Raw genomic sequence first — 23,789 nt, forward strand, 5'->3', positions numbered from 1 at the left:
AACCCACGGCACCACCCGAGTCCCCATATAGCATATATTCAACACAAAAAAACAGCGACAATTTGTTGTTGACAAAGGACAGCTGGGCATATAAAGGGCCCCATTACCTTCAGTTACTTAGGGCCTCATCAAACCTAAATCCGGCACTGGCCCCAATCCTACCTGCAGAAACCTTCTGCATGCAAAGCAGGTGCCCCGCCCCTGAACTGCAGGCCAGGTCACCGCTGCCCATGGACGTAGCCAGGATTTAGGGGGGCAGGCCTTTTCTTAGGGGGCGCAGAACCTCAGTTTGCTATGCATTTTTATTGATTTGGGGGGGCAGCTGCCCCTCCCTGCCCCCCAAACCCACCCCGTATCCAGCCACCCCACTACCTGCTTACCTGCACGCTCACACCTTGCAGAAGGAGCAGTCTTTCGTTTTGCAGGGGGTTCCCGCACCTGCATCCTACCCTCACCTCGACCTCTCGCACCTGCCAGTCCGCCCCAAGGCCACCCATGCCAGCCACGCCCTTCAGACTGGGCTGCAGCCAGCGAGCGCCCGCCCACCTGGCACATGCCCGACCCACGTGCGCCGAGCCTCACCTTGCACGCGTGACCCGAGCCGACACGTGTCGCGCACGCGAGGGAACGCCGCCACCCTCACCCTCCTCCTCCAAACCCCAAGCAAGTGGGGTTTTAGCGAAGCGGCACTTGGTTCGAGGGCTGCCACGTCTGAACCCGCTGACACGCGTCCACGCGCCTCGCCCGCTCCCCGGGAACCGCTGCCCTCTCACCTTCACCTTCTTCTCCCCCGACTGCGATGCTGCGAGAAGGAACCAAGCCCCGGTCATCGTCAGAGGGGAGCGTCGGGAGGTGACGTCACGACAACCGCGACGGCCACCCGCACTGCTTCATGGGAGATGTAGTTTCCTGTTAGGCCTTCCCTTGCGTCCTTCCAGCTGCAAGGTTGCAGGGAAAGGTACGGCAAGTCCCGGGGCTGGAAGCTGCAACGGGATATATGTGGGCTGTAATTATTATTATTATTGTTGTTGTTGTTGTTGTTAAAATAATAAATAATCGTAATCGTAATATAATAATTTGTATATAGTATTATTGTTAAATGTGTTTAAGTGATGTTGTAGTGATATCATGGGCAGGGGGGCAGTAAATAAATAAAAATACTTAACTAAAAATTGAAATAATCAGAATATTTGAAATGGAAATCTCTCTCATGCTCAGCTGTGCGCCATATGTACCCTACAGAGCTCATTCAGTATCTTATGGGGAGTAAAGACAGTGGAGTCTGCTAACTGAGTGTGCACAGAAAAACTGCTTTGGGAAAAAAGGAGGAATTTGAGAAGGGAATACTGAAATGGTTTTCAGCAATCCAGGAAAACTTGTTTTAGTTTAGATTTTTTTAAAGTAAGATGAAAAAAAAGTGTGTTCTTTGTAATTTTGCAAAATGTACTCATTAACCACATGAAAGGTACTCCCTGGTCTTAATTTTTTAACTTCCTAGTTTTCAAATGACTGAAGATTCCGACAGATTTCTCTGAACACTTGGGGTCTAAGGAAAGTAATTGAAAACAGCGGCTGTTGAGACATTTCATTCCAAATCTGCTAGACAGAACCAGACAGACGATGAAGACAGGTGGGTGTCCAGCCCATGTAACATAAATCCTGGCTACGCCCACGAAGGATACACTTTTAATTTTTAATTTTAACGTTATGTTAAATTGCAATTACTTTTTGAATCATATAGCTATTGTACTGTTGTATGTAGACTAGGCCACCCTGTATCGGCAAATTTTTAATATCTAATGTTTTACCATTTTTTATGTGCTGTAAGCCACCCAGAGTAGCTGGGGAAACCCAGCCAGATGGGCGGGGTATAAATATAAATAGAAGAAGAAGAAGAAGAAGAAGAAGAAGAAGAAGAAGAAGAAGAAGAAGAAGAACAACTTTGCGCAGAGAAAAATTCCATAGTGCACTCGCAGCTGTACAACCAGACTCCTCACCTGCCCCAGCTGCAACAAAACATGTCTCTCCCATATCTGTCTTGAAAGCCACAGCAGGCGCTGAAACTCTCCAATGCTGTGACTTCACTCCCAAAGATGCTCTCCTCCACCGTCTTCTGGGACAAATGGATGCCAACGACTTTGAGCACAGATAATTAGCTGCCAGGTCAAGTTCAAGGTGGCGGGTTGGGTGTCAAAAGCCCTACACAGCCTGGGACTAGGATCCCTGAAAGATCCTGTATACGCCAATGGGTCACTGTGCTCTGCAAGCAAGGGCCAAAGGGGTGATTTTTCGCTCTATAAAACACACCAGACCACAAGATGCACCTAGTTTTTGGAGGAGGAAACCAAGAAAAAAAAATATTCTGAATCTCAGAAGCCAGAACAGCAAGAGGGATCGCTGCGCAGTGAAAGCAGCAATCCCTCTTGCTGTTCTGGCTTCTGGGATAGCTGTGCAGCCTGCATTCGCTCCATAAGACGCACACACATTTCCCCTTACTTTTTAGGGGGGGGTGAGTCTTATAGAGCAAAAAATACGGTATTTATCTGGTGCTGAAGTGACTGCAATGCAATCCAATCCAATCCGTTGCAGCCTAACAGGATGGCCTCTCTGGAATTTATCTCTTTCTCATACACACACACACACACGTACGAATTTGCAAATCTGTCTGTGCTTTGCTACGCAGCGCTTAAATGCATGACATTACTGATGAATCTATTTCTGTGAAGAGTTAAGAGGAGCAGGACCCACTGACTTTCCTCCCCGCACAGTGCAGTGTCTGCGAAATGGGACACCTCCCTCCATGAGCGCCTCCACCGGTAAAGAAAACCAATAGTCGTTGCGATGTTTTTGTAAACTTTTTACTGTAAAAATCTCTGTACAACTTTTTGTGCAGGAAAACTAGGCATCCTACTAAGGAAAGGGCCAACTTTCCCAAATAAATACGTACAGCTCTTTGGAAAGTGCCTCTCTGGGGCCTGCCTTCGATCTGTGTCCGGTGTGACGTCAGACCAAGGGGAGAAATTCCTAGAATGCTAGGAATTTGGCTAGCAAATTGGTGCCTCCGCTGACCCAATGTGAAGTCAAGCCTGACTTGACTTTCTCTTGCCCACTTTGCAGAACAGGCGGAAGTGAAGTCAGCTAATGTTTTCATTCTGCCATCACCTTCCCACTTCAGTGTAGGTCAGGGCGGGGGGAGGAGGGGGAGCTGTGGCTGCCACTGGGATGCCGAGAAAGGGGACCAAATCGCAAAATTATTCAGTTTATTATTAGATATTTACCAGTAACTCAGAGGCACCATTTGGATGTTCTGCCTAGAAGTCTAGGGCTGCGTACATAGTGGCACATTGAAAGCACATGGCTCCCCCCCCCAAAAAATAATAATAATGAGAAGTGCAGTTTACACTTAAGGGTGCTGGGATTTGTAGCACTCTTTAACAAACTACACTTCCCAGGATTCTTGGGGTCAAGGGAACCATGTGCTTTAGAGGTACAGTGGTGCCCCGCAAGACGAAAATAATCCGTTCTGCGGGTGCCTTCGTCTTGCAGGGATTTTTGTCTTGCGGAGTACCGCTTATTAGCTGATCAGCTGATCAGCGGTATTTGACAGATAAGCGGCTTAGCAGCTTTTAGTGGCTTTTAGCGGCTTAGCGGATAAGCGGCAATTTACAGATAAGCAGCTTAGCGCCTTTCAGAAAAGGAAAAAAAAAAGGGAGACCACAGAAAAAAAATCGTTTTGCGAGACAGCCCCATAGAAAAATTCGTCTTGCGAAGCGGAAAAAATATCGGAAAGCCCTTTTGTCTTGTGCATTTTTCGTTTAGCAGGGCATTCGTCTAGCGGGGTACCACTGTATAGAGAAACACTTGGGCTGTCTCTAAATAGATGCTACAAAAGCAGAATCAGATAAATCCTTCGCTGGAGGCTAAAAATTGAGGCAGCTTCCCTGACTGGGGAATTTTGAGCACCAGGGATGATGGGCAGGATCTGTTGAGGCAGCTCTCCTCATGGAACAAAATGGGGGGTTTCAGCAAGGCTGGAACAGGATAAATTTCCAAAGGATCCTGCCGCATGTTAAAGGTTAATTAGGAGGAAGGATGCTAATTAGGAGGAGGAAATATTCTGCCTGGAACACCCTGACTTTGGAACTGGATGCCCTCCTCAAGAGGTGGGGCGCAGCCATGACGGATCTGTCTCCAATCCTTTCTGTAAATTCAAGGGATTCCTCATTCCTGGTGGAGCTTTTCCTGCAGAGGCATAAAAATGGGAGGAAAGGGTTCCCCCTCCCCGGTCTCTGTCCTTCTGGAAGAGGCAGCTCTAAGGGTCAAGAAAGGACACAGCAATGTAGCGGGTCCCTTTGGTGGTGGGGAGGCCCTCGTGGTAATGGGTCAGGCGGCCGGGGTGCATGAGCGTCCACCCCTTCCGGGGCGCTCTGATGGAGCAGTTGTACCTCAGGAACCGACAGCCTCCGCCCTGAAAAGAAGGAATAACATTTTTTTGAAAAAAAACAGCAACAAGCTTTTGTAGTGGAATTCTAGTACAGTACTGTATATGCTGAAGGGACACGGGTGGCGCTGTGGGTTAAACCACAGAGCCTAGTACTTGCCGATAAGAAGATCGGCGGTTCGAATCCCCGCGACGGGGTGAGCTCCCGTTGCTCGGTCCCTGCTCCTGCCAACCTAGCAGTTCGAAAGCACATCAAAGTGCAAGTAGATAAATAGGTACCACTCCGGCGGGAAGGTAAAGGGCGTTTCCATGCGCTGCTCTGGTTCGCCACAAGCGGCTTAGTAATGCTGGCCACATGACCTGGAAGCTGTATGCTGGCTTCTTCAGCCAATAAAGTGAGATAAGTGCCGCAACCCCAGAGTCAGCCACGACTGGACCTAATGGTCAGGGGTCCCTTTACCTTTACTGTATATGCCTTGATAGATAGCCTATATGGGAAGAAAAGGGTTTTTTGGTGTGTTTTTTAAAGTGTGCGAAAGGATTTTGTTAGGAGAATCTGCTTACTCAGACTGTCTTGAGAATGTGTCAAGGATGTTTGTGCAGGAAAAAGTCAGCCTTGAGCTAGCCAGACAGAGAAGAGACACTTAGTTCTTCCTGCTATATCAGACATCCAGCTTTGATAATGCAGGCATGCTTTTCCTGGGAGAACATGGCTTAATTTTATATGCATGTGCAAAGCTAAAGTGTGGGAGTGCCTCTACATAAGTATTGGATTAGGACCCAAGAGACCAGGGTTCAAATCCCACTCAGCCATGCCACTCTGATTGGGGAAACCTTGGGCCAGTCACCGCCTCTCAATCTAACCTACATTACAAGGTTGTTGTAGAGATTAAATGAGGAAGTCGTGCTTCAGGTTAAGAACAGTTTCAGGTTAAGAACGGACCTCTGGAACGAATTAAGTTCTTAACCCGAGGTACCACTGTACTGTGGTACCTCGGGTTAAGTACTTAATTCGTTCCAGAGGTCCGTTCTTAACCTGAAGCACCACTTTAGCTAATGGGGCCTCCCGCTGCCGCCACGCCGCCAGAGCTCGATTTCTGTTCTCATCCTGAAGCAAAGTTCTTAACCTGAGGTACTACTTCTGGGTTAGCGGAGTCTGTAACCTGAAGCGTCTGTAACCCAAGGTACCACTGTACAGTGGTACCTCTGGTTGCGAACGGGATCCATTCCGGAGCCCCGTTCAATCATGAGCAGAATGCAACCCGCGTGTGCATGGGTCGCGATTCACCGCTTCTGCGCATGCCGTCATTCTGAGCCTCTGCGCATGCGTGAGTGACAAAACCTGGAAATAACCCGTTCCGTTACTTCCAGGTCGTCGCAGGACTCAACCTTTCAGAGGAAATCTGAACCGAACGTAACAAGAGGTATGATTGTAAGTCACAGTTTGGCTTAGTGTGTTGTCTGAACCCGGGCAGGAGGTTTACCTCTCTCCAGGCTAACTGTGAGCGGTAACTGAGGTTAGCTAGTGAAGAAAGGTTTCAGCATTTGGGACTTTTAAGGCGAGTAAGAGACAACATGATAGAGATTTATAAAATCATATATGGCACAGAGAAAGTGAATAGGGATTTTATCCCCTCCCTCTCTCATAACCCTGAAACTTGTGGGCATCTAATGAAGCTGAGCATTGAAAGATTCAAGACAGATCATAAAATCGCAGAGTTGGGAGAGACCTTGAGGATCATCAAGCCCAGGGGTCAGCAAACTTTTTCAGCAGGGGGCCGCTCCACTGTCCCTTAGACCTTGTAGGGGCCGGACTATATTTTTTGGGGGGAAATGAACAAATTCCTATGCCCCACAAATAATCCAGAGATGCATTTTAAATAAAAGCACACATTCTAGTCCTGTAAAAACACCAGGCAGGCCCCACAAATAACCCAGAGATGCATTTGAAATAAAAGGGCACATTCTACTCATGTAAAAACACGCTGATTCTTGGACCGTGCACAGGCTGGATTTAGAAGGCGATTGGGCAGGATCCGGCCCACGGACCTTAGGTTGCCTATCCATCATCTAGCCCAACCCCTTGTAATTCAGGAATATGCAGCTGTCCCACACAGGGATCGAACCTGTAACCTTGGTGTTATCAGAACCACGTTCTAACCAACTGAGGTATCCATAAAATAAAGGACTTCTTCTTGCAGAGCATAGTTAACCTGTGGAACTCACGCCCACAGGAGGCAGTGACGGCCACCAACTTGGATGGGACTAGGTGGGCTGTTGGCCTGATCTGGCAGGCTGTTCTTATTTTCTTGTGAATCCCAGCCTGTTAGGTTCCAGATGCTTTTTGGGCGAGAAGAATGATCTCCGATGGCACTTACTTCGTAATCTATTCCGACGCGGTTCAAGGCAATGTTGATGGTGAAAGTGGAGGCGTCATGGTGCGGCATCAGCGAAGGCTGCTCGTCAGGTTTGTACCGGACGACAAAGGCCAGCTCAAACTGGGTCTGTAATGGGGAGCAGAGAGAACATCATGAAAAGGGCCACCATGGCAATTGGAAGGAAGACAGAACATTGTCATGTTCCGGATCTGTTTATGGCAAGGCAGCAGATTTCACGACGTTTCATTGCAGAAGAGTGGCATTGCTGATTCAGTCGTCAGTCTCGCCTCTCCCCATAAGCTTTGTGCAGCCATTAGTATATAAAGATTGTCTGGCACTTTTGTTTGGTGGGGGGGACAATCAGGTTGCCTGAAGCTAAGACTCCAATACTTTGGCCACCTGATGAGAAGAGAAGACTCCCTGGAAAAGACCCTGATGTTGAGAAAGATGGAGGCCACAAGGAGAAGGGGACGACAGAGGACGAGATGGTTGGATAGTGTTCTCGAAGCTACCAGCATGAGTTTGACCAAACTGCGGGAGGCAGTGGAAGACAGGAGTGCCTGGCATGCTCTGGTCCATGGGGTCACAAAGAGTCGGACACAACTAAACGACTAAACAACAACAATCAGGTTGCAAAACAGCTTGAGGGAAGGGAGGGTTTGAGACGTCACAGCCGCCAGCCAGCTAGTGCTGTGCTCTGCTGGCTTCTGCAGCAAACCTGGAAGAATTGATTCCCCTGCCCACCAAACGTTGACTAGTTGGAGAGCAAGCTGAAGCTGAGTGGCAGAGGATGTGCTTTGCATGGAGAAAGACCCAAGTCTTCCTGGGAAAATCTCTTGCCTGAAACCCTGGTGAACTGTGCTGCCAGTCAGTGCCCAGCTGGATGGCCGGGTAGCCTGAGTCCATATAAGGTGGCTCAGGAACACAGGAACCTGTCTTCTACTTGGTCCATCCAGTTCAGTATTGTCTACACAGACTGGCAGTGGCTCTCAGACAAGGGAGACTTCCAGCTCTACCCGGAGCTTGGAACCTTCTTCATGCCACGCAGGGACTCTAGCATTGAACTACGGCCCTCCATTGTGCCACAGTATACTGAGTTAGACCAATTGGCCCATCTAGAACTGTCTGCACTGGCTGGCAGCGGCTCTCTGGGGTTTCAGAAAAAGGGACATTCCCAGTTCTGCTTGAAGATGCTGAAGGCTGAACCTAGGACCTTCTGCATGCAAAGCAGGTGCTCCACCACCCTTTTCTTAAGACACAGGAAACCGACTTATCCTGAGTCAGAATACCGGGCTAGCTGAGTATTGTCTGCATTGACTGGCAGCAGCTCTCCGGGGTTTCAAGAGGGAATCTTCCCGTTTTACCTGGGGATTGAAGATGAGACCTTCTGCATGCATAGCAGCTGCTCTACGGCCCTTCCACAGCATAATACCTCCTGGGGTTTTAAAAACGCATATGTGGCGTTTGCCCTCTTAGGTGACATCATGCTGGATCATAAGGAAAGGGTTAAATGAGTGTGAAGTGATTGGCAAGTGGGAACCCAAGGGGAGGAGTTAGTGTTGTTAAGGAGTCAGTCGGGTGTTAGAGAAGAGAGAGGGAGGATAAGTCTGTGGGTTGGGATAGTTTGACGTGAGAGAGAGAGAATCTGTTAAGAGGAGTCAGATAGACAGTTGGGATAATCGGTTAGCAGTTATTAGGAAGGTATAGGCCGGAAAGAACCTAAGATTAAGAAACTGACAAGAAAAATTATCTGAAACCATAAACTTGTTAAGGCTTATAAAATAAACTTGTTTATTTGGTTTAATGTTAACAACTGTCTAGACTCCGTGTGTACCCGAGAGAAACAGGTTGGTGGCAACGGGGAAGCGAATATAGTGGTGGCACAGGGATCAATAGACCGTCAAACGTCCGGGGACCCTGTGTGATCGCCACAGCATATTTGTGCATATTCCAACCAACCTCCTCTCCCTGCAATTACTTCCCACGGCCAGCAATTCCTTCCTATGGCATCCCCCCCCCCTTCACCAACTTAGGGTCGCCAGTTCAAATCTTGCTGCAGGACCCAATTCCTGGTGATTAGATTCCGGACGTTCTCAGAACGACAGATGAACCGATCCTTACCTTGGTGTAGTACCCAGGGTACAGCTTCTCCGTAATAGGGGCGATGTACTCCAGGAGAAACTTGTACCACTCCCGTTCAAAGTTGATCTGGTTCATGTGGATATCGATCGTCGGGACATTTTCGTATCCTCCCAGGATCCGGGTGTCCTGCCAGGTTAAGAAGAAGAAGAGGAGTTTGGATTTGATATCCCGCTTTATCACTACCCGAAGGAGTCTCAAAGCGGCTAACAATCTCCTTTCCCTTCCTCCCCCACAACAAACACTCTGTGAGGTGAGTGGGGCTGAGAGACTTCAGAGAAGTGTGACTGGCCCAAGGTCACCCAGCAGCTGCATGTGGAGGAGCGGAGACGTGAACCCGGTTCACCAGATTACGAATCTATCGCTCTTAACCACTACAGTGGTACCTTGGGTTAAGTACTTAATTCGTTCCAGAGGTCCGTTCTTAACCTGAAACTGTTCTTAACCTGAAGCACCACTTTAGCTAATGGGGCCTACTGCTGCTGCCGCGCAGCCGGAGCACGATTTCTGTTCTCATCCTGAAGCAAAGTTCTTAACCCGAGGTAATATTTCTAGGTTAGCGGAGTCTGTAACCTGAAGCGTATGTAACCCGAGGTACCACTGTATACCACACTGGTTAAGCGTGCAAATAGCGATGGCTCGTTGGGAGACCCCCAATACCCAGATGCATTTGAGTTTTATTATTGCATTTCTATCCCACTTCCCTTCTGATGAGCAACAGAGGTGCACACAGGCTTCAGACCCCTCCTCCCCATTTGATCTCAGCAACAGTGGGAGGCTAATGGGTGGCGACTGGCCCAAATACACTAAGGTTACCAGATTTTTTTCAATGAATCCAGGGACACTTTTCAACTTCAATAGGAATTATAGGATTTTCTCAGGGGACTGATTTGTAAATCTGAGGTTGGAAATGCAAAGAAAAAGAGGGAACATTTTATCATATGTGGTGGGAATGTAAAAAGGTGAAAAACATCTGGGAAATAAAATATAATGAGATGAAAAAAATGTTGAAATATACATTTATTAAGAAACCAGAAGCATTTTTACTGGGCATTGTAGGGGATGATATAAACAGAAAGGACTGTAAGCTGTTTTTATATGCAATGACGGCAGCAAGAATATTATTGGCACAAAAATGGAAGCAAGAAGAATTACCAACAAAAGAAGAACGGAGGATGAAATTTATGGACTATGCAGAATTGGATAGACTAACTGGAAGAATTTGAAACCTGCGGGACCAGAGATTCACAGAAGACTGGTGTAAATTTACGGACTATTTGAAAAGTAATCGTGATGACCAGATTACGTTTGTAGGTTTGCAAGAAGTTTTGTGAGGTAAATTATTTGAACTATTGCAAAAATGGTTAAAGAAGTGGATTGTGAGTTAAGATAATTAACGGCAATAGGAATTTAAGAAATGCAGAAGAAATGATAAAAATGGTGGATCATCAGAGGTGCTGATAGAAGTCCAAAAAGATTGTATAAGATGTGAAGTTCTGTGGAATGTATAATTGGTATGTTGAAATTAATAAAAACTATATATTAAAAAAAAAAAGATTTGTCAATCCGGGGAATGGGGACGTCTGGTAACCTTAAAATACACCAAGAACGTAAGCATAGCCTGCTGGATGAGGCCAGTGGCCTGTCCAATCCAGCACCCTCTTCTCACAGTGGCCAACCAGATGTCCCTTGTGAGAAGCTTGCAAGCAAGACTCAAGGCAATAGCACCCTCCCCTCCTGTGGCTTCCAGCTGATGGTATTCAAGAGGATTTCTGCCTCTGACTGGAGATGAGAGCATAGCCATCTTGCCTAGTAGACCTCCTCCACGAACTGGTCCTTTTTTTGAAAGCCAACCAAGCTGGTACCCATCGCTTCCACCTGCGGAAGTGAGTTCCACAGTTTGGGTCCTGGGAGCTCACCATCCCCACTGCGAGCCAACGGGTTTTGAGGGTTTGCTTCAGAATGATGCCATCTAGAAACTTATTCCTTTCTGTGTGTACAAGGAAAGCCAGACCTGAGAAGTCTGCGAAGGATACTGTCTTCTCGGGGGACTAAAGAACCCTTATTTGATCCTTCGTCGTACAGCTGCAGAACGGCTGAAGGAATATATATTGTCTCTAATCCCTAAAATATATGGCAGAATATTCACATCTGTGCTCCTGAAAAATGTGGAGTGGCTTGCATTGCACTTGCCCTGTATAATTAAGTGCTTTTGAAAGGTTGTTTTTAAAAATAGTAATAGAACCACACCCTTGTCTACATGATTTATGCTCATACCTTTGTGATCCCACACAGTTCAACATTTGATCAGAACTGTTGCTTCAGCCAAATTATTATACTGCTTATCCTAGTATTTTTGTCACTTGGTATTTCAAGTTACTTTTAAATGTTGATTTGCATTACCCAACTGATGCAGGCTAGAGTTTCAAACTGAATTACTACCAAAATCAAAAGGGCCTCCCATATGAATGCTTCTTATTCTGTGAACCACCCTGAGACCTCCAGGTATGGGGTGGTACATACCATATTTTTCTGTCTATAAGACGCCCCCTGTACAAGTGCCAGCCCACCCTTGGCACTATCCATGTATAAGACGCCCACTGATTTTTGACATTTTTTGGGGGGGGGACCTAGTCTTATACACGGAAAAATATGGTAAATTCAATATATAATAATATATTTCCTTCAACCAACTGATACAGAAATGGAAAAAATACAGTTCACACAGAATGCTTTATCTAAGCAGAACCAAAAGAGAGGCATTTCTGAGCTGTGTGCTTCTACAGTGAGAAAGATATAGGCTTTCTTTTTAAAGCAAAGATTCTTAATTGCTTTAGGTGGTAGTCCCTTTTCAGGCTTCTTTTTTTAAAAAAAACACCACGTTTTGCTTAGTGATGAAGAGTTCTGCATGGCACAGAAGTTTGCATAGAACTGGTTCCCACAGGAGGCAGGAACGGCCAGCAGTCTAGATGGCTTGGAAAGAGGACTTAGCAAATGAGCTATGTACTGTATGACCTGTCCTGAATCTTCCAACATTATTGGATGCCCACGAGCTCTAGTGTAATGAGAGAGAGAAAATCTTTTTCATATCCGCTATCTCCAAACCGTGCGTCATTTTACAGCGGAACCTCTAGTTACGTACCACTCTGAATACGTAACTTTCGGGTTACGAACACAGCAAACCCGGAAGCATATACTTCTGGGTTTCACCGCATGCGCAGAAGCGCTCAATCGCGCCGTGGGCATGCGCAGAAACGGTGCCTCTGCCTACGGATTTTTCGGGTTGCGGACAGACCCCTGGAATGAATTTAATTAGTATCTGGAGGGTCCACTGTATAAACTTCTATCCCGTGAGCTTCATAGCATTTCTACTCGGTCTCTTGGGCTTATCCATTCACTGAACCCATTTTATATCCATTTTAATTTGTCTCAAAGGAATAATACTTATTCTTTTTCTAATAATAGCTATATTTACAACCTTTGCAAATACCCCAACTACCGCCATATTACCAATTATACTCTTAGTACTGTCCGCCTGTGAAGCCAGTACAGGCCTCGCTCTCCTAGTTGCCACTTCCCGAACACACGGAACTGACCACATAAAAACCCTAAATTTACTTTTAAAATGCTAAAAATTATTATTCCAACGGCCTTTTTAAACCCCTCAGGTTCAATCTTTTAACCCAGAGATGCAAACAAGCAGAGCTCAGATTCAAACAATCATTAGAATCCTTTTTTTTTCTTTTAAAGTGCATCTGTTAATGAATTTGGTAGCTTGACCATCAAGACTGCCTTACCGTGTTGCCTCCCTTGGACCACTGGCCAAAATTCTCCATCTCTTCTACGAGTTCATCGCAAGTTGCATCGGTAAATATCGGAAACCAGTAAACATCCGGGCAGGGCTAGCAAGACAGAAGAACCGTAAGAGCTTAGGGATTATGACAGGAAGGGCAAAGGAAACTAGCAGAACGGAAATAAAGACCAAAACAGTCAGGGTTCTAGATATTTCAGGAAACATCACCTCCTGTGTGAAAACAACCCACCCCACTCCTGATTCCCCACAAAGGTTTGAGAACCTATAATGAATCTCCATTGCAAACGTTGCTTTTTTTTGTTGTGGATGTCACAGTCACTAGCCAATCAGTGCTGGGCAGAGCAAATGAGGGCAGAGGAAGATGAGTGAATCTCTTGAGGAAGGGAGTTCCAAAGCTCCAGGGCAATCACAGAAGAGGCACTGCTACTATGTGATTGCCCTCTGGGGTGCTTTTCCTCGGGGAGTTCCATTCATCTCCTTTTCTGTCACTCACCCATTGGCTGACTAAGATGAATTTCTTCCATCATTTTGGCTCGTCCACACTTCGGCTTGTGCCGTGCCTAGAAAGCATGAGTCTCCTTGCCCCGCTGCTTTCCAAGGCAAAACCTGCTCTTTGGTGATCAATTGGAACAAAAGGCAATCCGGGGGAAACCTGAATTGCTGTTTGCTCCAATTGAGCACTAAAGAGTGGTTTTCCCTGGGGGAAAGCAGCAGGAGATGAAGTGTGGTAACTCTCTCTTTTTTAAAGACATTTTGATTTCTATTTTCATACGTTGTTTTGATTATCTTCTCTTAATCATATGCTGCGTATCAGATTAGCAATGCCTCGTTGAAAAGCGTTTTCTTTTAAATTTGTAAATAAAACAATAAATGGCAGGCAACAAAACGTCTCGGAAATAGATTGTGAAATAAAATACCGTGAATTCAGATACTTACGTTGAAGGATTTATAACCCACCTTTTAAAGAACCCACAAGGCAGCTTACAAAGATAAGAAATATGCTCTTGAGACGCAAGCAATATAAAATAAATTCCCATAAACACAAAGTGGTGCTAAACAGGATTTTTTTAAAAAAGTTAAAAATAACCACATATTAGAACCGGGTGAAAGCAAAACACAGAACATAAGAAGGGCCTGCTGGATCAGAACAACAGCCAACCAGGTGCCCCAGAAGGGAACCTACAAGCAGGATCTGAACCCAAGATCCCTCTTTCCTCCTGTGGTTCCCAGCAACTGCCATTCAGAAGCATTAGTGCCTCCAGCTACGAAGCCAAATGAATGTCTCCGGGGAAGCCACCACCGAAAAGGCCAAGCGCACCCGAACGTGGGGCCCTGGGAGCAGGAGCCTCCTTCAGTTTGCCTATGTCGCTCTTTTGGTCCTCTGTACCTCAATTCAGCAGTCCCACTTCAAAAGAGTCAAGGGCTATTTACCGTTTCTACCAGTTTGCCTTTCAAGGCTGCGGTGTAGTTTTCGTGAATGTATTTCTCCTTCCAGTCCTGTGTCAGGAGAAAATAAGAACAAATGAACATTGGGTGGCTGGCTGGGTGAGGAAGGTGACACATTCTTAAATCATATCCTTGTGGTGTGGGGACTAACGGGTGGACAGGGGTGAAATGGTTTTGTGTAAGCCATTATGGTAGCTATTAGAGACTTAAGGCTGGACAGACAAGTGTCCGTCATGTATTACACAATGGATTGAAGATATCATGTCTTTCTGTCTATGTTTGAATGTATGGCTTATGATTATCACTTTTATTGAGACACCCATTTGGAGACAGGTACCCAGGGGCTCAGGGTGGCGCTGTGGGTTAAACCACAGAGCCTAGGACTTGCCGATCAGAAGGTCGGCGGTTCGAATCCCTGCAACAGGGTGAGCACCCGTTGCTCGGTCGCAGCTCCTGCCAACCTAGCAGTTCGAAAGCACATCAAAGTGCAAGTAGATAAATAGGTACCGCTCTGGAGGGAAGGGAAACGGCGTTTCCGTGCGCTGCTCTGGTTTGCCAGAAGCGGCTTAGTCATGCTGGCCACATGACCCGGAAGCTGTACGCCGGCTCCCTCAGACAATAAAGCGAGATGAGCACCACAACCCCAGAGTCGGCCACGACTGGACCTAATGGTCAGGGGTCCCTTTACCCCAGGGTCTCATTTCTGAGAAAGATCCACCCTAATTTTAAAAGCTTGGGCTGGGGTTCAAAATTAAGCTCTGTCCTAAACATAACGGGTGGCCCTGGGGAAATCGCATGCCCCATGTCTCCCAAATGTTTGCAGCTGAATTAAAATTGGAAGCTCCCATTCATAAGGGGAGCGTGGCTGCAGGATTAGGCCAATGGCCCATCTAGTCCAGCTTCCTGTTCTCACAGTTCTCCAACCAGATGCATCAATGGGAAGCTCACCAGCAAGACCTGAGTGCAGAAGCACTCTCCGCACCTGTGATTCCCATCCCTGCAGCTGGGATTATTCAAATTCCCACCGGCACTATTTAAAACTGTCCGGAAAACCCACATCGCTGCTGAACACACAGCAGCAGCACGAACACAGGACCTCTCCTCTTGCTTTGCTTACACATTTCTCCCTCCCCTTTTCAAACTGGTTCCTAGAGAAATCCCGCTAGCTCCTAAGTTTTGCGAAAGGTACTGCCCGCTGGGTTATTCCGCAAGAGACACCTCACCTCCGGGTTGCTGAAGATCTGCCAGAGATCGTTGTGCAGGTGGCTTGTCTGATAAGTCTCCAGCGAGAGGATATGGCCAAACTGTTGCTGATTCGTCACAAAGAGGAAAATCCCCTACAAACGAGGAGAATCGTTGCTCACAATTGAAAACTAGTATCCCATGAAGCCAATCCACCCTGTGGATTTCCCAGCTGGCCTAGTTTGTGGTTTTCCTCCCCACTATTCCAGAACAACACAGCTGCTTGTCCAGGAGTGTAGTGGCAAATTCAGAAGTGCAGGGTTGCTTCATGATAGCCACAGCTATGCCCCCTTCTAAGATTATGTAACCTTCTAAGAATATCCAAGGGACGCGGGTGGCGCTGTGGTTTAAACCACAGAGCCTAGGACTTGCCAATCAGAAGGTCAGCGGTTCAAATCCTCACAACGGGGTGAGCTCCCGTTGTTCGGTCCCTGCTCCTGCCAACCTAGCAGTTCGAAAGCATGTCAAAGTGCAAGTAGATCAATAGGTACCACTCCGGTGGGAAGGTAAATGGCGTTTCCGTGCGCTGCTCTGGTTCGCCAGAAGCGGCTTAGTCATGCTGGCCACATGACCTGGAAGCTGTACGCCGGCTCCCTCGGCCAATAAAGCGAGATGAGCACCGCAACCCCAGAGTCGGCCACGACTGGACCTAATGGTCAGGGGTCCCTTTACCTTAAGAATATCCAATAATTAGGAAAGCATTGCAACGATCAGGACAGATCCCAATGCATTGCCTGTCAGCTAGATCTACTATTTTCTGTGCACGTACACAGAACCTTAGCATTGCAGATTTGGAAGGGGACCCCAAGGGTCATCTATTTCAATCCTCTCCAATGCAGGGGTAAATTATGAGTGCTCCAATATCTTCTTTTGGAGAGACTTAAGTTGCCAACAAAGGTCCATATAGTTAAAGCCATGGTTTTCCCAGTAGTGATGTATGGAAGTGAGAGCTGGACCATAAAGAAGGCTGATTGCCAAAGAATTGATGCTTTTGAATTATGGTGCTGGAGGAGACTCTTGAGAGTCCCATGGACTGCAAGAAGATCAAACCTATCCATTCTGAAGGAAATGAGCCCTGAGTTCTCACTGGAAGGACAGATCTTGAAGCTGAGGCTCCAATACTTTGGGCCACCTCATGAGAAGAGAAGACTCCCTGGAAAAGACCCTGATGTTGGGAAAGATGGAGGGCACAAGGAGAAGGGGACGACAGAGGATGAGATGGTTGGATAGTGTTCTCGAAGCTACCAGCGTGAGTTTGACCAAACTGCGGGAGGCAGTGGAAGACAGGAGTGCCTGGCGTGCTCTGGTCCAGGGGGTCACGAAGAGTCGGACACGACTAAACGACTAAACAACAACAAAAGTTGCTTTTTCTGCAAAGTTCCATTTGCAGAACCTGAAACAGAAGCATACAGGACAGCTCCAACTCCTTGCTGCTCTTCTCCAGAGTGACCCCAGGAGCTGATCCTCACTTCCTCACTTTCCCTCCAGCTCCAATCAGCACCAAAGGGCAAGGAGATTTGATGCTGATTCAGTGGCTCTAGGATGCGGAAGGCAAATACTCTGCTGCAAAGATAACAACAGCAATTTGCACACACACCCCAACGGCCTTGGTCCTGTATAGCTGAAGGAGTGTCTCCACCCCCATCGTTCAGCCCGGACACTGAGGTCCAGCACCGAGGGCCTTCTGGCAGTTCCCTCACTGTGAGAAGTGAGGTTACAGGGAACCAGACAGAGGGCCTTCTCGGTAGTGGCACCCACCCTGTGGAACACCCTCCCTTCAGATGTGAAGGAAATAAGCAGCTATCCTATCTTTAAAAGACATCTGAAGGCAGCCCTGTTTAGGGAAGTTTTTAATATTTAATGCTGTATTGTTTTTAACACTTGATTGGAATCCACCCAGAGTGGCTGGGGAAACTCAGCCAGATGGGCAGGGTATAAATAATAAATTATTATTATTATTATAACCCTGCACCACGACTCTTCTGTTCTTGCCACACTGACCTGTTCCCGGATGTTGTGGCAGAAAGCCATGTCTGCATCTAGCTTGCCGCTGTGGAAAAAGTCGGTCTGAGCGAGCTGCGATCTCAGGATGCTGCCTTTTATCAGGTAGACGCTAGAGATGTATGGGACGTTCCACAGGCCACTGAAAAAGAGGGGTGGGAGAATTAGGCATAAAGGGGCATTAACCCAAGGCCTTTTACCATATACAGTTATTAAGGCTGCCATTATTATTATTTTTAGTTTCATCAGCTACCGTATTTTTCCGTGTATAAGACGATGCTTTTTGCTAAAAAAAAAAAAAGAGAGAGGCAAAAATTGGGTGTTCCGGATAGTGAATGCAGAGGGGGGACGTGCGATTTATGGCAGCAGCAAGCTGGAGAATGGCAGCGACAATTGGGCGGGTGATTGGTGGCTGTGGCAAGTCCTGCTGGCGATTGGCTGTGGCTATGGCAACTGGTGGCTGTGGCGAGGTGGGCAGGTGATTGGTGGCTGCGGCAAGTGGACGGGTGGAGGTGGCGAGCGGGCAGACAATTGGTAGCTGCCCCAAAGTGTGCAATTGGCAGTGGCTGTGGCAAGCTATCAGTAGTGGCAGGCAGGCGGGCGAGCAATTGATGGAAGTGACCTCCCCCCCCCCCAAAAGCTAAACCAATTAATTTCTTAATTTTGGGTTTTAAAAAATAAGGGTCATCTTATACATGGGGGCGTCTTATACACGGGAAAAATACGGTATATTCTGATTTTAAAAATTGGTCCATCAATTAAAAAACACATTCAAAAATCAGCCAAAGAAGCAGAATTGCTGCTTCCAGCTGTGGAGGCAGAAAACAGCCATCCTGGCTGGTAGCCCTCAATAGTCCTCTTCTCCATGAATTTGTTTTCTTTTAAAGCTAGTGGTCATCACGTGAGCATGTCCCATAGTTTAATGATGTGCTGCAAGAAGAAGCATTTTCTTTTATCCACCCTGAATCTTACAACATTCCGCTTCCTTGGATGTCCACAAGTTCTCATGTTCTGAGAGAGGGAGGAAAACTTACTCCGTGCTATGCAAAATTATAAACCCCTCTGTCATGTCACCTCTCACTCGCCTTTTCTCTAAACTATAAAATCCAAAACGTTGCAATCTTTCTTCATAGGGAATCACTCAATCCATGATGTTGGCTTGTTTGAAACTAGTCACGGTTCAAGTTCATGCTAACCACGGTTTGCTTGGTCCAGATGACACAACAAACTGTGATTAAGCAAAACCGGAGGCAGAAGCTCCGGAGAGAAAAGGTTGCGAGCTGTAGCTCATTCCTACTGATGGACTATTGTTATAAGAATTCTAAGGTCTCAAATATAGAATAAATGTTCATAATTGTACAAGGCAAACACATACATAAGTGTATAATCCATGTGTCTGAAATAGAACAGGAGAGCAATCCTGAAGCCATTTTGACTCTCTCAAATTGATCTCAAATATTTCTCTGCAAGGAGGAAGGAAATGGGAAACATTTTCCTATTGGCTTTGGACTGTAGGGGCTTACACCTCCCTGCAAATACAGTCTGGCAAGTATCTGTTAAGCTGAGCAAACTCAATACGCATAAGAGATTCAGGAACTATGGTATTTACCATCTCCAAGGAATGGCCAGGCTACCCAGAAAATGCAATCAAGTAAGGCATTCTCAGGACGCGGGTGGCGCTGTGGGTTAAACCACAGAGCCTAGGACTTGCCAATCAGAAGGTCGGCAGTTCGAATCCCCGTGACAGGGTGAGCTCCCGTTGCTCGGTCCCTGCTCCTGCCAACCTAGCAGTTCGAAAGCACATCAAAGTGCAAGTAGATAAATAGATACCGCTCCGCGTTTCCGTGCGCTGCTCTGGTTTGCCAGAAGCGGCTGTCATGCTGGCCACATGACCCGGAAGCTGTACGTCAGCTCCCTCAGCCAATAAAGCGAGATGAGTGCCGCAACCCCAGAGTCGGCCACGACTGGACCTAATGGTCAGGGGTCCCTTTACCTTTACCTTACCCTTTACCTTTACTTTAAGGCATTCTCAGGTATCCTGGCAGACCTTGGTTTATTACCCCTCTTAAGGCTCCCAAACTATTTGAATTCCTTAACTTCTTTGGCTCATAGATATGCCTTTGTAAAGGCAAGATTCAACACCTTCCCATCGAACGTGCTGAGAAATAGATTCTCCAATGGACAGATATCGCTCTTATGTGATTGTAATTGTGGGGCACCGGAATCGTTGCATCACATAATTCTTGATTGTGCTTTTCACTCATCGGCCAGGAGCAAGTTTCTTGCTCAATATCTAAAGGGAATTGCCGATGATACGAATGAAGCCAAACTGAGATATCTATTAAATGATGATGACCCCCTAAGATCACTCATGGTTGCCAGATTCTTGATCAGCGTCCTATCCCTAAAGAAGAGAAACGGACTCCTGTGCGGCTCGGATAATCCCTTTAAACTATGATCTATGTTTTAGGATGTAATTAGGTGATATCACCATTGATGTCTTCTACTAATTTATGAGTAGAGGGCGATGTTTATGTTACAAATTTATTGTAATGTATGATGTTGGTCTTTTGTTTTTGTTTTGCTTTGGTTCTTGTCTGTTTTTTGTAAGTTTTGGCGGTTTTAAATTTGGAGGTTTAAGTACATTATGTTGGTATGGGAAACTGTCGTGTGATGGGCCAATGGCCGTAATAAAGATCAATACAATACAATACAATAAAGCGAGATGAGCGCCACAACCCCAGAGTCGGCCACGACTGGACCTAATGGTCAGGGGTCCCTTTACCTTTACCTTACCCTTTACCTTTACTTTAAGGCATTCTCAGGTATCCTGGCAGACAGGAGAGAAGCAATACTCTCAAATTTCTGCTGGAGACCACCTTCCTCTGTGATGTATGCATGATGTTTTGGGGGGTGGTCTTGGGCTATAGGGTTGGCAATTTCTAAAGTCTTCATAGGGGCTTGCACACCATTGCTCTGGGTCTTTCCTACCTCCTTGCAACGAGGAGGGGGAACTCTGTTGCAACAGAAAAATAAAGACCTGTCTTGCTTTCTGTGGATCTTGCCTCCATCCATTCATCTCTGACCGATCATGTACTTAGAGGACTCAGTTCCTTGGGGAGTTGGGCAGCAAAAGCCAAACCCCCTGTTTTTTCTACAACACTTGTGCTAAACTATGCTTTAGCGTGACATGGAGAAGCAGCCAAAGCTTTGTTGAAATTCTTCATGGTACTCACATCCGGCGCCCCTGGACGATATCCACATAGTCCTCTGAGCGGGCGTAGTATCCGTCGGCACTGAGGGCCCCCCAGAAATTTGACCACAGCTTCCCAAGACGACTCACAAGTGGGGCAATCACAAATCTGGGAGGTGGGGGTTAAGGAAGGCAGAAGAAAAGAATTGGATATTAGGGTGCATATGAACCCAAAACTTGGGTAAGTACCGTATTTTTTGCTCTATAGGACGCACTTTTTCCCCTCCAAAAATGAAAGAAGAAAGTATGTGCGTCCTATGGAGCGAATCCAGGCGTTCACTGAAGCCTGGAGAGCGAGAGGGGTCGGTGCGCACCGACCCCTCTCGCTCTCCAGGCTTCAGGAAGCAATCCGCAGGCTTGCGACAGCTGCCTGCAGCCCGAAGCCTGGGGAGCGCTGCGTTGCGCACCCTGGGCTTCGGGCAGCTCTCCGCAAGCCTGCAGAGCCCGGTGGGAGTTCCCTTCGCTCCCGGACCCCCAGCCCCAAGGCTAAAAACAAAGCCAAGACAGCTAGCGGGATCCATCCTGCTCGCTGTCATGGCTTCTTTGATCTTTGGGACTGGGGGGGGGATACATTTTCCCCCCTTTATTCCCCCCTCCCCCCCCAAAATAGGTGCACCCTATGGTCCGGTGAGCCCTATAGAGCAGTGTTCCCCAACCTTGGGCCTCCAGCTGTTTTTGGACTACAACGCCCATCATCCCTCGCTAGCAAGACCAGTGGTCAAGGATGTTGGGAATTGTAGTCCAAAAACAGCTGGAGGCCCAAGGTTGGGGAACACTGCTATAGAGCGAAAAATACGGTACTTCTGCTTGTAGAGGTGGGAAGCAGTGGGATGAAAGGCAAGATATCCCCAGGTCTATTTGGCCCAAGATTAACTTCAGAACCTGCATAAAATTAAGCCAAGTACATTTGCATAACTTCTCCAAGATTGTGGCATTTACTAACCGAAAGGAGCTATGCAATGAACTTCCAACACTGGAAAACCTTACTCAGAAACTCCTCTGGGTTTTGATAGCCAGTCAAGCAGTTTCAAGCATATTTCCTCTTCCATAGGGGCTAGAAACTTGCATCTTTTAAAGATTTGAAATACGAAAGCAGAGTTGCTTGAGAAGCTGGAGTCCGTATCTCTTTTCCCCACCCCCAAACCCAAACAAAATTGTGGAGTGGAGGGGGAGGCACCTTGAATAATAGAACTGTATAGTTGGGACTTCAAGTCCAGCTCCTGCAATGCAGGAATCACGTCTGAAATTAACAATCCAATCCAAACGGAGACAGGCTCTGTTGCATCAAGAGAGGTTTGTTTCAGTCTGGCAGCTGCATCCAGATGTGGAACGCGGAAGGACCACACCTTTTCCCTGAACTTGCCTAAGGCACCCACAGAACAGGAAGCTTAGCTAAGCGACTCACTTGTTCTGTTCTATCAAGATCCGCAGTGCATCAGGGTTCTTCAGCACCACTTCGGCATCCACGCTGAAATAATATTCACAGACTGGGTCTTGCCTGCACAGGTCCCTAAAGAGGCAATAAGCAGGCAGATCAGTCAGTCAGTCAGTCAGTCAGTGGCTGGCTCAAGAGGTTTTAAAGGGCAGATGCTATCACTGCCTATACATTGGCCATCTTTCAACAGCAAACAAAAGGTCAAAACCATTACAGTATCGGGAGAGATAAAAAGGTAAAGGGATCCCTGACCATTAGGTCCAGTCGTGGCCGACCCTGGGGTTGCGGTGCTCATCTTGCTTTATTGGCCGAGGGAGCTGGCGTACAGCTTCCAGGTCATGTGGCCAGCATGACTAAGCCGCTTCTTGCAAACCAGAGCAGCGCACGGAAACACCTTCCTGCCGCAGTGGTACCTATTTATCTACTTGCACATTGATGTGCTTTCGAACTGCTAGGTTGGCAGGAGCAGGGAGCGAGCAACGGGAGCTCACCCCGTCACGGGGATTCGAACCGCCAACCTTCTGATCGGCAAGTCCTAGGCTCTGTGGTTTAACCCACAGCACCACCCGCGTCCCTATCAGGAGAGATAAGGTAAAGGTAAAGGTACCCCTGCCCATACGGGCCAGTCGTGTCCGACTCTAGGGTTGTGTGCCCATCTCACTTAAGAGGCCAGGGGCCAGCGCTGTCCGGAGACACTTCCGGGATAGTGTGGTATAATTATTAAGATTATTGGGCTAGGACCTGGGAGGTCTGGGTTCAAATCCCCACTCGGACATGAAGCTTACTGGGTGACCACTCTCAGCCACGCCTACCTCACAGGGTTGTTGTGGGGACAGAACGAGGGGGCCAGGAGAACAATGTGGGCCACCTTGAGCTTAATACAGTGGTACCTCGGGTTACATACGCTTCAGGTTACATACGCTTCAGGTTACAGACTCTGCTAACCCAGAAATAGTGCTTCAGGTTAAGAGCTTTGCTTCAGGATGCGAACAGAAATTGTGCAGCGGCGGCGCAGCGGCAGCAGGAGACCCCATTAGCTAAAGTGGTGCTTCAGGTTAAGAACAGTTTCAGGTTAAGAACGGACCTCCGGAACGAATGAAGTACTTAACCCGAGGAACACTGTAATAATAATAATAATAATAACGGGCTTACATGCCCATGTTCCGGCCATCAGCATTCTCCACATGGTCATCCGGCCCAACCACTTTGACAGAGCGGTATTCTTGCCCGTGTTCGTTCACAAACGCCTCTACCTGGTCGAGGTGATGCTCCTCCTGGACACAACAACACAAAGCACAACGCCTTATACCAGAGCTGTGGCTGGTCTGGTCAAAACAGCCACGTTCACCGGCTGAGAGCTTAAAGGAGCAAAGGCTTCTGGGAGGCAAACGGCCCTCCCTAAGGATGGGACGAAGGTGCTCACCCGATTGTGGATGAAAAGCTGGATCCGTTTCTTGGGGTAGCGCAGCTTCCGCAGGCGCTGGAAGAACGGGGTGAGGAAGGGGGTGGGCTGCTCGACAAAGATGCCAATCAGGACCACAGGCAGCACATCTTCCTGCGTTCAGGTACGAGGGGCGAAAAGACAAGAATACATAAATAAGACGAGACAGACCAAGACAGCCAGCCGTGATGGGCAACCT

At 47.4% G+C, this 23,789-nt stretch overlaps 2 protein-coding genes and 1 long non-coding RNA gene across 3 annotated transcripts in view; 1 reads left to right on the forward strand and 2 right to left on the reverse strand.

Moving 5' to 3' along the window:
• Window positions 1-858, reverse strand: part of MFN2 (mitofusin 2) — a 39,543-nt gene extending 38,685 nt beyond the window's left edge. The window contains exon 1 of the mRNA XM_053401033.1: window positions 774-858. The gene's annotated coding sequence lies outside the window, so the exon portion shown is untranslated. The remainder of the gene's footprint in view (window positions 1-773) is intronic.
• A 2,020-nt stretch (window positions 859-2,878) lies between these two features.
• Window positions 2,879-4,171, forward strand: LOC128419850 (uncharacterized). The gene is made up of 2 exons (XR_008331933.1): window positions 2,879-3,495; window positions 3,856-4,171. It is a non-coding gene; the product is annotated as an uncharacterized LOC128419850 (long non-coding RNA).
• Window positions 3,856-23,789, reverse strand: part of PLOD1 (procollagen-lysine,2-oxoglutarate 5-dioxygenase 1) — a 35,995-nt gene continuing 16,061 nt past the window's right edge. Inside the window, exons 9-19 of the mRNA XM_053401034.1 lie at window positions 23,573-23,704; window positions 23,302-23,423; window positions 22,120-22,224; window positions 20,698-20,823; window positions 17,462-17,603; window positions 15,442-15,555; window positions 14,204-14,269; window positions 12,756-12,860; window positions 8,941-9,087; window positions 6,820-6,945; window positions 3,856-4,468 (exon numbers count right to left, since the gene is read on the reverse strand). Of these exons, the coding sequence (XP_053257009.1) occupies window positions 4,313-4,468; window positions 6,820-6,945; window positions 8,941-9,087; window positions 12,756-12,860; window positions 14,204-14,269; window positions 15,442-15,555; window positions 17,462-17,603; window positions 20,698-20,823; window positions 22,120-22,224; window positions 23,302-23,423; window positions 23,573-23,704 (1,341 nt within the window). The 3' untranslated portion in view covers window positions 3,856-4,312. The remainder of the gene's footprint in view (window positions 4,469-6,819; window positions 6,946-8,940; window positions 9,088-12,755; window positions 12,861-14,203; window positions 14,270-15,441; window positions 15,556-17,461; window positions 17,604-20,697; window positions 20,824-22,119; window positions 22,225-23,301; window positions 23,424-23,572; window positions 23,705-23,789) is intronic.

This window comes from Podarcis raffonei, chromosome 8 (genome assembly GCF_027172205.1).
Source record: "Podarcis raffonei isolate rPodRaf1 chromosome 8, rPodRaf1.pri, whole genome shotgun sequence".
Classification (NCBI taxonomy): domain Eukaryota; kingdom Metazoa; phylum Chordata; class Lepidosauria; order Squamata; family Lacertidae; genus Podarcis; species Podarcis raffonei.